Source organism: Argentina silus, assembly GCF_951799395.1.
Source record: "Argentina silus genome assembly, chromosome: X".
Lineage (NCBI taxonomy): Eukaryota > Metazoa > Chordata > Actinopteri > Argentiniformes > Argentinidae > Argentina > Argentina silus.
Genome location: NC_139653.1, coordinates 25,968,874 through 25,984,498, shown reverse-complemented (window position 1 = coordinate 25,984,498; position 15,625 = coordinate 25,968,874). Strand labels below are relative to the sequence as shown.

Below are 15,625 nucleotides of genomic sequence, written 5' to 3'. Positions count from 1 at the left end.
TTAAAATCCTCTGTTTTGTGTGAAGTGTCAAAATCCAACTGCTACCATTCTCTCTTTCTTGCTTGAATGTGTCTTCTCTGCTTGACCATAACTTTGGAGTATAATATCATGTGTGTGTGTGTGTGTGTTTGTAATTTTGGCATTCCTTATAGAAGGTAGCCTCTTTAACTGGTAAGGCAAAAAAGCATGTCTGTGAAAATTAAACTCTGTATTGTATGTAGCCTTTGCTCTTAGGTTCCTCCACCTGTCTGGGCACCCATGTTGCTCTTAGGTTCCTCCACCTGTCTGGGCACCCATGTTGCTCTTAGGTTCCTCCACCTGTCTGGGCACCCATGTTGACTTTGTTTGTTGTTTGTCTTATTGGCTGTGCTTATATTTTTTTCACTCCTGTAAGAACAATAAAAGAACAGTGACAACTTCTGTGTTTAAGGAATCTTTTATTTGTGTATCAGGCAGCAGAGCAAGTCCATACTCTGGGTCCAGCTGTGTGGTCTGAACCAAGAACTGAGTTTTCCCTCAGCTCTTGTAGTGTCTTCCCCTTTGGTCTATCACCCAGTCTGAAGCACTATACAATGCATTTACATCTTCATGCCATACCGATCTGTATTGGTTTGATCTTAACAGTCCTTCCTAAGACCTCTTCACCCCCACTACCCTCCCTGTACTAACCCTAACCCCAACCCTTGAGACCTCTTCACCCCCACTTCCCCCCTGTACAAGTTCTCTCCTGTTAATAAATAATAATAAAAATTACTTTGATTGATTACTTTGATTACTTTGATTCATTGATTACTTTGTCTTATGATGACTGTTGGATAGATGATTCACTTACTTAAACAAATGCATTTGTTGTAAGTCGCTTTGGATAAAGGCGTCTGCTAAATGCCATAAATGTAAATGTAAATGATAGTTCTTGTAAATTGATCACTCACCATCACAGGATGTTGTCAAAACCAGTTCCAAATGGTTGGCCTATTAACATGTCTCCTAACAGTCTAAATCTTACACCCCCTTTTTCTGACTGACATGTTGACCTGTTTCATGGGACTGCCCGATCCTCTGTTTGACCTTGATAAGAACACCTACAATAAAAGGTATTGTATTGATGTAAACATTCTAGAATGTGAAAAATAATTAAATGTAAAAAATGTTATCACATACAATTGTTTTTTATAAATGAAAGCCTTGTGTTGCAGACCAGTCTTGAGCCAACCATACCACTAATGCAGTGCGTCTGGAAATCATATATTATGTATCTTTTGAGAGAAAAATATCTCTATAGCTAGTGCAGACAGCTAACACTGGCAAGCCGCTAGAAGTTGGTGACTAATATTGTGTCCGGGGGAAGACGTTGACGATAAGGCAGAACCAGATTCGGAAGGCGAATAACGATCGAGGATTTCCTGCGAGTGCATGTCCCTGCCCATCCGTCTATAGGATTTGGAAGACAATATGCCTCCAGACGGTATGCCTGGAGCATATGCAATTTGTGGGAGGCAACATGTCTAGTTCCAGACTAACAAGATTCATTTATTTGAATGTCACTAGAAACTGAGTGGTACTGTGGGTCTACAAAGATGAACACAAAGCATGATTTATTTCCCTTAGACAGTTGTAATAAAAGCACATACGGTAGGTGTGTGTATGTAGGAGGTGGGACACAGCCTTTGTGTGTCAAGCGGGGGGTGTGAGTGTCATGGCAGCGGCATGCACAGTAAATGCAGCAATGCTGATCTGATGCCTCACTTCCTCCCATGCCTCTGCCAGATTGGCTGCGTTTTCAATGTCGAACAGCGAATCATAGATGCCTGGGAAAGACTCGCCTGCATACTTATTATGGCTGCTGGGAGCGAAGATCACATGCCTGAAATGGGGAGAAGTTCATAAGAATGAATATGATGAATTACAGGGAAAAAGGAGAAAAAGAAAAAAAATGAGACAACAAAATGAGAAATAGAGAAACAAATTATAGCAAGATAAAAGGAGAAAATACCTAGAATTATATCAATATGATTGACCATATACAAGCCCAGCTTACACAGGGTAAGAGTATGTGTATGACTCACCTGTAGAAGGGTCGGCCAGGTAAGCCCAGAGGGTCGACAAAGGCTCTCTCCAGGTACATGAGCTGGTCATTAACCATACGCACCTGCAGGGGGCTGAGACACAAACACACACAACTGTTAACATATTTACAGTAGCAACACACACACACACACACACACGCACCCCCAAACTTACTCTGTTCTGTCTAGGGTCTTTAGACGTTCATGGAAATCTCTAGCTGCTACAGTGAAGTTCTCCACAGCAGAGAACAAAGAATCTGGACCAATAAAGAGAACAATGTAATTGTTTTAGTGTTTGTGCACCGTATAAGCAGTATGAGTCCTTACAAAACTGTGGGTTGACATGAGTGTGTATGTATTATTATTATTATTATTATTATTATTATTATTATTATTATTATAGTATGCATGTGAGGATACATAAGTGTACTTGTGTGAGAGATTGTGTGTATGTGTTTTTCTTTTTTTTTTTAAATATGTTTCTAGGGCATTTCTGCTTTATTGGGATAGAGATAGTAGAGATTGACAGGAAGGATTGAATCAGGGACCTTGCGATGATATGGTATGCGCCTTAGTGTGCTACGCCACTGAGCGCCCGGTGTGTATGTGTTTGTGTGCATGAGAGTGTGTTTTCCCTTACCAAATGACACCCCATAGGTCACCAGTGCGTCAGGGTGTCTCTGACCCAGCTGAGCGATGCTCTGCGCGTATTTGTTTAACGAGCCAGCATATTGGTTGGCATCCATTGGGAGGAGCTGGGAATCAGCCAGTAGGAACACAAGCCCGCCTCTCACTTGAGCAACTGCTCGGAGTTTCTTGAAGGTTGGGTCGTAGAAATTCTCCACCAGCTCAAACGTCTCATATACACTGTGGTACAGTGGGTAGCTACTGTACTTTTCTGTTCTCTACACACACATACACATACACACACATCACACACACATGCGCACACACACACACACACACACACACACACACACACACACACACACACACACACACACGTTTACAGAGAGACACTGGGACACAAAAACAGGGGTACACACAAAGACACACTGTAAGTAAATGCCCCCTCCTCCTGGCCGGAGCTGTGTCTGTCTCACCCTGTTCTTTGTGTATCTGGCCCTGCCTGCAGCGATGCCCAGACGGATGAAATATGCCTCAAAGTCACTGCCTGAACCCAGCTTACTGATCCTACAGAGAGAGAGAGAGAGAGAGAGAGAGAGAGAGTGCGATGTTGTTTATGTGGAGGCTGAAAATGTGTAGTACTTTTGAGACCCATCAGATAGTCCCACATTAAGGGGGAGAGAGAGAGAACGAAAGGAAACACACCAGTGAGCCAAAGGATCTTCGAACATTGACAGCCCCTTATGTTTCTTATATTTCATATCTCCCACTTCTGCTATTTCTGGCTCCCCTCTCTAACTGACTGGCACTGATCAAAGACACCTGTTATGTCAGCTGTGTTGTACATCCATTTGTAAAGCCCAGTGTGAACAGGACCAGCGTTATGACCATCTCACCCTGACAGACCTGCACTTTCTCTTCATCTATTCTCCATGTCCAAAACTTGTTTTACAAGGTGGGCTGCCTAAATTGATGTAAATGACCTGTACACCTTCATTACATGTTTCAGTACCGTCATAATGTCCCTGTGGTGGATTTAGCCCCATTGAGAACAGTCTGTAACTTTGCAAACAAGTTAACTTTCTGAGAGTTTACAAAAAGGGTTGGGGCTGACCTGGGAGCGTTGCGGTCATCTGTCCAGTTGTCCCGTTTGTGCCAGCTCTCATACAGAGACACACCCTCTTCTCCCTCCTCTGGACTGGCTACCTACACAAAGAGAGAGAGGGGGGGGGGGTTACATGGAGATGTTGACATGATAATTTACAGCCTAATACTGACACACATGTGTAACTAAAACGTTTAAACTATACTCCCATTGAAATATTTGGAAGGGTCCCATGTGCAAATTTGCACAAATTCCACACATACATTTCTCAAACTGGGGTTCAGCCAATCAAGATTCGACATCAGGTTCCTGTTAAACATTTAAAGTGAATCTACAGGATATAGTTTGTGATCTTTGGGATGTCAGTGTGTGTGTGTGTGTGTGTGTGTGTGTGTGTGTGTGTGTCAGGCTGCCTTACTTGTTTGGTGATGTCGTACACCAGAATGTGCAGAGACGGAGTACAGTCTATCCTCAGAGTGTACATACCTGCAATACATTAATACCTACAGTGTATTAAATACAAAACACTACGTTCTAAGTTAGATATTTAAGGTTTTCAAAAGCAGATTTTTGACTACCGTTTTGACTCCTGCTACAATAGCTTTGTTGGGCTCCTCAAACAACATACTGTAGGCTACACTCACACTCACGGTTTGCTTCTCTCAAACAGCCTAATACTCTTCAGAGAGGTAATAGACCTTATGACTGTTGTCAGAATAATAGTCTATCTAGGTTTGCATTTGGTTGATATATGTATGTTATGTACTCTTGTACTCACTCTACTCTATTTCTAAATGACAAATCACCCTCTCGCTGTCTACCTCTGTCTACCATTTACATGAGGGTAGAAGTTTACAGTATTCACTCTAACAGGACAATTCTTGCACGAACACAAACTCAACAATTCTTTGCACATAGTGTTAATTAAATTACTTGGGAGTCAGATTATTATTATAATGTCATGCTTTGCTATTAACAATACATAGCCAAATTTCAGTGCCATCCCTTATATTGTAACTGCCATATCCTATAAGGCCCTACTCCTATAAGGGACTACATGAGAGTTTTTTTCTGATTTCATCTAATTCTCAATTGTACTTTCCACAGCACATTTCTATGTTGTTTATCTCAAACCTTCATTACATCTGTTTAAAACATTTTATATTGATTTCGATTCTTCTTTTGTTACTTTGAAGCTACAACGCCTAGCCTACGGAATTGTTCCTAGGTGGATACTGTATATTGTTTCAACATTGTTGACTGTTTACCATCAAACCTTTTACCCCGTACTGTGTTAGTTCATATGCTGCTAGTCCAAAAACCTGGATGAGTCCACACAATTGTTTATGGACCAGTAAGCTGTTTTAAATCTTACCAATCATGGCACCACAAACCAACACAGTGTCCAAAATCATATCCTGTTCCCAAGGAAGGTTTTATTAAAGGATACATTAATAAGAACGTCCTGCATAACGTAAACCTGATTCGGGTCCACGTGTCTAATAACATTTTAAATGTTCTTTCAGCCGACATGTCCTACTGCAACATTACTGATAATAAAACATTTAAATGGTTGCAGTCACATATAGCTGATTTGGCATCTGATTGCAAGTACAGACAGCTGTCCAAACTCAATTGTATTTAGTTTGTTTACAAGGTGACCTCTTTCTCTCGGGAAGGGGGTAGCTCATTTTTTAACATGCAGTGACATGTTTCTCCTTTCCTATGGGAAAGTTAAATCTGCTATTATTGAAATGTAATCTTTCATTATGCATCTTCTATGTTTTTTTAGAAGGATCTGTTCCCTTTGCTTCTCTTTTCTATCCGTTCTGATGACTTGATAGTATTCACAATATACCTTGAGCTGTTGTAAGGAGCCAATCTTATCAGACAATTCCAAACATCTTGATCAATGTTATGTTCTTCTACTGATTGTGTGTATGTGTGATCTGCCTATGTTGACATAGCTTGTTTGCAGAAAGTTCAAGGACAGTGCCTCCTCACTTCGATAAGTACAAGCACAGTGGGTGACCATTATAACCAGGATTCTAACCATGAACTGTACTGGAAGTGTAATGCCATCGCAGACCACTCAACTCTATCCTGGGGTGCAGTTCTCTCAAGACTTTTCTCATGTACACTATTCTGTTCACCTCTGCTGTGTCCACGGAGTGAACTGAAGTGGGAGACATCAATTCTGCCCACCTTCCTTGAGCTCCCTTCCCCTGATGGGCCAAAGGATGCTTACAGTGTGTTGATGCTCAGGTGTCATATGACAGAGGATGGAGGTCTGATTGGTTCGCTTGTAAACAGCTCTTAATTTAAATTCTGTGGTTGGAAGTTCGGTATAAAACAGAAGCAGAGCACAGATTCTTTCTCTTTTCTCTTGGTCTTGGTGTGTTGTGTCAACTGAACCTGTGAGTACTGTAAAAGTGACCATGTGGTAATTTCTCTCTCTCTCTCTCTCTCCCATTTACATGAGTAGAATGTAACATTTATCTATGAAGTATTGCCTTGTAATAATTGTATAAGTTTACAGTATTATTAAAGCCTCATTTGATTCATTCTAAGATGACCATTCTTGCACTAATCAGCACAAACTCAACAATTCTTTGCACAGTGTTAATATTAATAATCTGACTCCAAGTAATTTAATTAAGTTATGCTTTGCTAACAACAAAATATAGCCAAATTTCCTAGCCACCCTTTAAGGCCCTACAACATGACAAGTTTTTTTATTCACACCACAACATTTTCACACCAGACAGCAAACTTCCATGTATATATGAAATATTTGTAACTTTGTATTGAAATGCTGATATATTCGAAGAATGGTAAAGCAATTAAAATGTATCATATTTGTAACACATTTCCCCTAATTAATAGCTATTGTAATCCCAAGCATCCTCTTAAGATTATGTCCTGTGTTGTCATGTTGTTGTATTGTACATTATCTTTGATTTAAAAACAAAAACAAATCTGTCCCATGGATCAATGTATTAGCATAGATACTGTATCTGTTGACCTAACATGGGAAGGCAAACTTGCAAATGATAGACAAAATAACTTTTCATTAAATGTTTTTCTTCTTTTTTTTGTGATTGTGTCGCAAAACATTTGCTATACATTTTTTTGTGTGATATGGTGTGAACACAACGTTGAATTTTCACACAATCTGTTTTAATGAAAACAGCTGAAAAGATCTTTTCTGAATTGGCCTATATTTAGTTTGTCACCACTCAAGTGGACATGCCAAATCACTGAGAAATATTCAGTAACGGCGGAGAAATTATGATAGGAAAAACAACCTTTTTCAATGCACTGTCCAAGCAACTTGTAAATATGAGACAATGTGGCCACATGTCTCATAGTCATTATTATGACAATTTATATCACCATCCACTCAAAGGAACATAATTCAACATTCAGCTGTTGACTCAAACATACACAATATACTATATACAAGTATATAGTATATACAAACCTTCTATAGCTGAATCAGCGTTGATGTAGGCCACTGCTCTCTCCTGCAACAGTTTGGTGTTGTCCTGCCAAGGAGAGAGACACATTGTAAATATTTGTGCAGTCTCTACTCTTCACAAATGTGTGTGTGTGTGTGTGTGTGTGTGTGTGTGTGTGTGTGTGTGTGTGTAGTACCTCGGCCCACTCTGTGGATCCCAGCAGTCCAAACTCTTCTGCGTCCCAGCTGGCAAACACTATGGTCCGCCTTGGCCTCCAGCCTCCACACACACACACACACACACACACACACACACACACACACACACACACACACACACACACACACACACACACACACACACACACACACACACACACACACACACACACACACACACACACAATGACTCCCTCACTCTCCATTTCCCGCAACAACCACTGGACCAAATGTACTGAACATTTAGTAAATACGAATCACTTCTCAAGAGACAAATAGAATGTAAGGAAACAGGCTTGATGGAACACACATGTTTTTTCATAAAAGGTCCACTCAGTGCTTGATGTGTATGTATGCAATCTGTATGTATGTGAGCCTAACCCTTCTCCTAACACCCACCTCTGCTTAGTAGTCTCCCAGCGCTCCTCACAGTCTCGTGCACCACAGCAGCCCCTGTTACTGGGTCAATCCCTCCAAACACCCAGGCATCCCGGTGCCCCCCCAGGATTACATAGCGGTCTGACAACATTAGCATCATTAGCATCAATATAACCAATGGGTTTTCATTATGTTGAGAGAAGGTAGTGTGATGGTGTACCTGGCTCCATCGCCCCTCTGATCCTCCCAATGACATTATAAATCCGTGTCACCTGGTTGTTGGTGTGGATATTCATACGGACCTTCCTGACAGACAGGCATACAGACAACAGACAGACATAGACAGACAGCACATGGTTGTTGCTGTAGTAGTTTATGTCTTTTCAGTAACTCCAACATCTCCACTGTTGTTGAGTAGTATACCCTCTCTGTTACTGACACCCGTCATTGTTGTGTGGGAAATGTGGGAAATACCACAATAAAAAAATAGATACCTGCATTCCTGCATTTTCCAGCACTAAAACCATGTGACCTAACCCTAACCCTAATCCTAACCCTCTCTTACTGAGTAAAAACGTCAATGTGTATGGTGTGGAGAGGGATTCAACAACACAATAATAATCAAAAATAGAGGTTCATCATATTAAAAAATTATATGAAAACTAAAGGCAACCTTACCTTATAATACAAAGTAAGTACCTTCCTTGTTACTAGTTTTTCCCCATTTATTTAACCACTTATTACTGAGTTGTAAAGTAGTGCTAGAAGTGCTACAAGTTTGGTTTCTCACTGAAAGTACAAGAGCCTCCATTCTGCTACTCTGGGCTGCTGGCCAGGAGCTCATTAGGGAGAATGGTGACTGAAAGAAACAGGAGGGAGAGGGGAGAGAGAGAGAGTGTGATGCCAAGAGGTATTGGGGAGACAGACAAAAAGTGGTGAATGGGAGGAGAGGAGGAGAGATGGAGGGAGAAAGAGACAGCAAGGGGAAGGGAATGTACACAGGAAAGAGGACAGGAGAGAGTTATGAGTGGAGGAGAGGTCATGGAAAATGAGGTGGATAAATGGACAGGAGAGAGGGAGATCCTTACTGAGTGCTGAAACTATCAGTGAAGCCTGGGCCAATCTGATAGGACACGTTCAGTGCTCCCTTCCAGTTATTGGGCGGGATCTCTCCTCCCATGTTCCTATAGGACGTAATATCACACATTGCAAGCAAGATAACACACAGGTTCCTCAGAGGACTGGCGACTCCAGCAGACCTATTTATGTCAGTGGTTCCAAAGTTATATTATGTTGTGACCCACCTAATGGATTCTAAATGGTCTTTGAACCCATCAAATAAACCAAACCAAGCTACTGTATAGCTCAGTCCTTAGCTGTGACCCACCATTTAAAAATCTATATAGATATTGATGAATTTCAATATGTAGATATACTGTACATAGGTATTCTAAACTCGCAGCTAATATCTGTACTCAAACTCACTTCAGCAGGTGGAAGGCATCGTGATAGCCAATAGGATGCACTGGTATCTTAGGAAGGCCCACCCCCTCCTCCAGGCTGGATCTGTAGGTGTACTCTAGAGGAAAGGAAGACAGTGTTACACACACACACACACACACACACACACACACACACACACACACACACACACACACACACACACACACACACACACACACAGACTCCCTCACTCTCCAATTCCTGTAACAACACACCTTTAGCGGGATACCCTGGTGTTAGGGGGTCTCCTGCTCCATTCAAGTTGAGAACGTTACCCCTCTGAGCCCCACCCCCTGGAAGGTTCCAGCCGAGGGGGTATACCTGCACACAGAATCACAAGTGGTAGAACAAACACACATGGAAATGAATTATATTTATATGACCAGTACATCTACTTTAGAATGTTTCTAGTTCTACTCATGATATTTTTATGCACCTGAACTCCTGGGGCACAGTAATCTGCAGGGTCCGAAAACAGAATTATACCAATGGCCCCTGCATGCATAGCATTCTTAACCTACAGCAGGGGATGGAGAGAGTGAAAGAGGCAGAGGGGGGTGAGGGGGATACACATGTAAATTACTGACAGTGATATCTTCCAATCAGAATCATGAATGATGCTAGTGTAGCACAGTGTATCTTACCTTGTTCCCTCGAAATATCTTCCCGTATCGGACGATGACAATCTTCCCACTCACATTAATGCCCATTTCTCTCTCCAGTTGGAAGAAGTCTTCTGTACGGCCATAGTTTACATACACCAGATCACCCTGGGACACACAACCAGTAAGTGTATATGTGAATATGTGAGTGAATATGTGTGTGAGTGTTTGTGTGTTGCGGGTGGGGTGTGGGGGTGGGGGGTTGGGGTGGTGGAGGCTTGGGGGGCGGCTACCTCTGGTTGCCCCTTCGGAGAGAAGGCGCTGTATGGAGGTACGATGTCAGACATGTTTTCATACCCCTCAGGAACCGGCTCTACTAAAGACGTGTTAAAAACCTGGGAGGACAGACAGAGGGCAATACTTAATACTTAGGAATACTTACTTAACTATATACTTATTACAACATGAAATACTGTATAAACAAAATACTAGACTATATTAAACAATAAGTAATACCAACATACATTTGCCAGCAGCTTTTAATTTCAGCCAGTGTATGTGTGTGGTCAGTGTAAAATGGGACTTTATCTTGTACTGTAACATAAAGTGAACTGTGCTGATGGACTTATCACCCTATCAGCAATCAGTACCATAAAGGGACCTTGTCCTCCCGTGTGGTTCCAATAAAAACAAAGGGCATCGTGTGCTCCGGTCTCCAGAACCGGCCTATTACACATTATGGCCTTTGGAACTCGCCTATCACACACCCTGTCCTTGAGCTGTACCCCAATCGTTAACCTGTTGAATCAACCATGACCTGGGTTTAAGTGTTTTTGTTGCTTGTGATAGCTGTGTAATATATATCATAAGTATGTTATATTTGTCATTTGAGAGTGCACCTTGTGGCTCAGTGTCAACTATAGAAATGTAGATCGGTATGTGTGTGTGTGTGTGTGTGTGTATGTGTATGTGTGTGTACCTCGTTGCCCAGTGTGTCTACTATAGAGATGTAGTTGGGTTGTGATTGGTTAGGGTAGGACAGCAGTACATCATAGGGTACCATCTCCACTGAGTCTAGACCAAACGCTAGCCACTCCTCCTTTATCTGCTCAGCTAATAGCAGATTCTGCTTTGTACCAGCGAGGTGGGGCAAACGCGTGAACTTCCTGCAGGAGAGAGAGAGAGAGAGAGAGAGAGAGAGAGAGAGAGAGAGAGAGAGAGAGAGAGAGAGAGAGAGAGAGAGAGAGAGAGAGAGAGAGAGAAGGCTCTTTCATCGTAATCTTTCTCCTTCTATTTTAATGTGCAGTCGAGGTGCTATATCATTCTAGTGTGTTTGCTAATGTCCTCTACCTGAGGTTTGTATTCCAGTGTAGCATTACCAGTTTTTGTTACCTGAGATGTTCTCTGATGTTGTCTGGGTGCATCTCGTCGAGGAACTCTCGCAGGTAAAGTCTGGATGTCGCATCATGGTGTGTGTGTGTATCTGAGGGTCTTGAGAACCAACCTTAGACACAGGCAGACAGAATGTCTCAAAAGATATTTGGCCACTTTTGGAGAACAACTGTACAGTTCAATAACAATTGGCTATTTATGATCAAAACCCAACATGTTTCAGCATTATCAAAGTAATCTGAATTGTGCTTTTGCTTAAAGTGAATCAGATTGATATCTGAATTCAAAATCACCTTGTAGCTTGCATCCCTTATAGGTACTCATGTAAATCTGAAAGGATGCGATAGGTGTTAACAATATGGTGAAAGATTCACTCAGCCATAGTATTAGAGTATAAGCAATTATATTCCTTAAAACCATTGTCAGTGATATTATCAGCATTTTCAAATACCCAGCTTGCTACGTTTCTTCTTGGACAGATTGTGGAATTTGACAACATTCTTACTACTAATTTGTGCTTCTACCCCCCGCAGACCCCCGCTGCCTCAACTTTTGGTAACTAATTACGCATTGTAACCAGTTACCAAACATATCCTTAAAGTTATCAAAGTTGTCATTATCACAAACAAGTTTTACACTTCTATTTGCAAACATATCAAATCCGCTCTGCAGCAACATGACACGAGCTTACCTATAATAAACCCGATCAGGAAGAATGCCGTAACGACAGTGAGGAAGCATATCCATTGCACGAGCTTGCCTTCAGTTCGCATTTTCCATCACTTCTGGACATCGACCACATTCGGTAAGTTAGAGAGGAATGTGTGAAAGAGAGTGACACATGGAATGAGAGGGCGAGAGGCAGGCTCAGGCGGGGCCTCGCTATGCAGTCAAGACTTGAACAACTGGCTTATGCCATAAACGCAGAGCTACGCTGCTGTAGCTGCTGTAGATCCATGTAGTCTATGACAGCAAAACTATCACAATTAAACTATTCTCAATTCAAGACTGAGAGAATCACAAACGCCGTATGATTTAGGCAGGCGTGTCGACTTAAATACATTTAAAACAAAGGAATAGTTTTTCCCACACTGTCGACAGCCCTCTCGGTCGCGCTTGACCCCTCGCGGCTCCGGAGAAGCTGCGCGCGGCACTTTTTATGCAGTGGGCTCGAGCGTGAAGTGGCAGGCTCGCGGGGCTGCTGGAATGTGCGGATGGGGGATGTTCCCTGGTCCGCAGGCTGCTGAGTTAGTGACAGTCTCTGCTCGCTGCAGAACAATCTAAAATGTAGAAAAACAGAACAGGGATGTGCGACTGATTAGAAACAGCAATTTGGCACGCTAAAGTGACGTGCAGTAAGCCAAAGAAAGCACCCTCTTTGAATAATAATAATAATAATAATAATAATAATAATAATAATAATAATAATAATAATACGGGGCTAGACAATTCTTCTTCACCCAATAGACTAGGTCTATATATCCCAATTTCCCTTACGTGTGCATTTGTGCACATGCAAAGCATAATTTACGCACACCAATCATATGCCAATCCATGTTATACGTGCACACTTTGGGGAAAAGGATGGAAAATGCAGTCAGACAGTAGGTTAGCCTACCAAGTTGATGCTGATTGAACTGGTCGCATACAATGTAAAAGGTATGAGAGGTGGATTGTGCCACGGAGAAGGTCCAGTCGTGAGTATCATCGCCTTTGGAGAAAGAGTAATTGTTTTTTTTAACAAGTTAAACTATAAGTGGTAGGTTGCAGCATTTTCTGTAATGGAAGAAAAAGGTCAGTTTTAGTACAGCCAGCCATACGTGTGCATTCTCACTGTCACAAACAAAACTAACATTTGCCCAATTTAATTCACTTTTCCTACCAATTATCTGTGTTGCCTATCCTCTCATACACACTCAAAAGAATTCCAGATATTGTGAAGATATCCCTGTTATGATAGGCTAAGGCCCATGTGTTTTGCATTGCAGGGCTGTGAACTCTGCCTTCTGCAAGGCTCATCTAGAGGTATTGTGCAGAAACTTGGCACCAGAGGGCAGGCAAAGAGGTAGGGGACAGGAGCCTGGTAGGGGGTGACATGGTTTCCTAGGATCATCTTCACCAAATTCATACTCTACCCCTATGTATCAGCATGACCAAGATAGAAGAACTTGAATACCACCAATCTTTTTAAATAACTCTCTTGGGATACAATACCAAACACTGTTACCATGGCTGAGAAAGGATTTCAACGAATTAACCTTCATAATATATAGCTTGCACACCACTCTCTTCGTATTCTAACCATGGCAGCTTTTTTCAAATAGTGTGTTTTATTTTTCCATATATAGTTACAATTAAGTGGATTAATGAATTTGATCATACTTTTGGAGATGGCCAACGAGTAAGCTGTATATACACACCTTGCTAGGCCCTCTGCGTGGTCCTCTGTGGCTCAGTTGGTAGAGCATGGTGCTAACAACGCTTAGGTTGTGTGTTTGATTCCTGCTGGGACCATATATGCAGAAATGTATGCACTCACTGCAATGTAAGTTGCTTTGGATAAAAGCATCAGGTAAATGGCATATGCTAGACTTTCCATCTTGGTAAAGTAGATGTGTCTAAAAATGTATATATCCTTCTAACCACATGTTAAATTTTGTTTTGCATTCTCCAATCATATTATTAACATTGAGTTCTCCTTAGTGATATGGATGCCAATGTATTTAACCACAGATTTAACTGGGTTATTATGAACAGCCTTTAGAGGGCAGTCATGTATTGCCATAAATTCACGTTTCCTCCACACTGTTCTGATTGATCTGCCTTGGACTTTCATGTTGCATCAAAGTATAAGGAACATGATCTACTGTCTGAGCATTTTGTACTGGCCGACACCCGGCTACCACAAAAGACAGTCCTTTTCTAACTGCAGCTACAACTGCACTTAGGTGCAATATCCACATTTGACGCCTCTTTACTAAATACAAAACAAGCTCATCTACGCTTGTTACCTGTTTTTGTTTGGGTTAAGAAATATAGGGCCGGTTTCACAGAAAAGGCTTAAAGCCTAGTAGACTTAAGCGTAGACTAAAAAGCATCCTCAGTGGAAAAAAAACACTGTCCTTGCGTAGATTGAAGACCCATCTCTTCAGGCTTAACGGTCTTAACGGTCCCTCCTAAAGACCTCTTCATCCCTACTACCCCCCTGTAAAGTTTCTCTCCTGTTAAAATAAATTATTAATAATAATAATAATAATAATAATAATAATAATAATAATAATAATAATAATAATAAACAAAGTAATTGTTCCTTCTTCTAGCATTGTGACTGCCAATGGCGCCTGGTCCGGGCATTGATTACTTGTTCTTATGATGACTGATGGATAGATGATTCACTTACTAAAACAAATGTATTTGTTGTAAGTCGCGTTGGATAAAGGCGTAATGCCATAAATGTAAATGTCAATTACTAGGCTTAAGTCTTGTATGTGAAACCGGCCCATAGCCCAGGCAATGTCGTGTAGAGCAGCCAACTAAATAAAGTTATCAAACTCCACTGTACTGACAAACCACTTTTCATACACAATTTAAATCCGCGGCCGACGCCGCGTACATGACGTGACTATGCATCTGAACGTCCATATTTAATACATTCAAAAAGCTAGCTCCTCCCTCGCCTGACTCCACCCCTCATAAAAGGGGTTGCAGGAGCCACAAACAGGCACACAGCGTCGCTATTAGCCTGAATTGCTTGTTGCTTGTTGCTTGCTGTATACCCTTCTGAAGATAATTCGGAGATTAATTCTTCAGCCAGAATTCTTCAACTACACCAGAATCTTAATAAAAGCAATAAAGTGGCTGTACAAAACATGTATATGGAGTACTGAGTTATATGCATACGTCCAAAATGTACAGATGACATCTAGCTTAGAGTATATTAGTTTACATGTATATATAAGCCTATAGTTACATATGGGGCTAGATGACATCAATATCACCATATTCACGCTTAGCAATTACTATATATATAACATTTATCAAATCAAATCAACAACAGATTTGTAATAAGGCCCTTGCCCGCTCAAATCACATAGGATCGGAGGACCATGGAAAAGAGAGAGAGACACAGAGAGAGAGAGACAGAGCGAGAGAGAGAGAGAGAGAGAGAGAGAGAGAGAGAGAGAGAGAGAGAGAGAGAGAGAGAGAGAGAGAGAGAGAGAGAGAGAGAGAGAGAGAGAGAGAGTGAGTGAGTGAGTGAGTGAGTGAGTGTATA

General features: G+C 41.5%; 1 protein-coding gene across 1 annotated transcript; it reads right to left on the bottom strand.

Moving 5' to 3' along the window:
• Positions 1-734: 734 nt before the first annotated feature.
• Positions 735-12,273, bottom strand: naalad2 (N-acetylated alpha-linked acidic dipeptidase 2). The gene is made up of 20 exons (XM_083696385.1): positions 12,044-12,273; positions 11,353-11,464; positions 10,940-11,126; positions 10,254-10,355; positions 10,003-10,128; positions 9,795-9,875; positions 9,574-9,679; positions 9,341-9,434; positions 8,944-9,039; positions 8,076-8,161; positions 7,877-7,996; positions 7,456-7,538; positions 7,283-7,346; positions 4,217-4,284; positions 3,808-3,899; positions 3,170-3,260; positions 2,707-2,971; positions 2,242-2,323; positions 2,067-2,159; positions 735-1,864 (listed from the first exon to the last, which is right to left on the bottom strand). The coding sequence occupies exons 1-20, from the start codon at positions 12,123-12,125 to the stop codon at positions 1,675-1,677; spliced, it is 2,220 nt and encodes a 739-aa protein (XP_083552511.1). The 5' UTR covers positions 12,126-12,273; the 3' UTR covers positions 735-1,674.
• Positions 12,274-15,625: the final 3,352 nt, after the last annotated feature.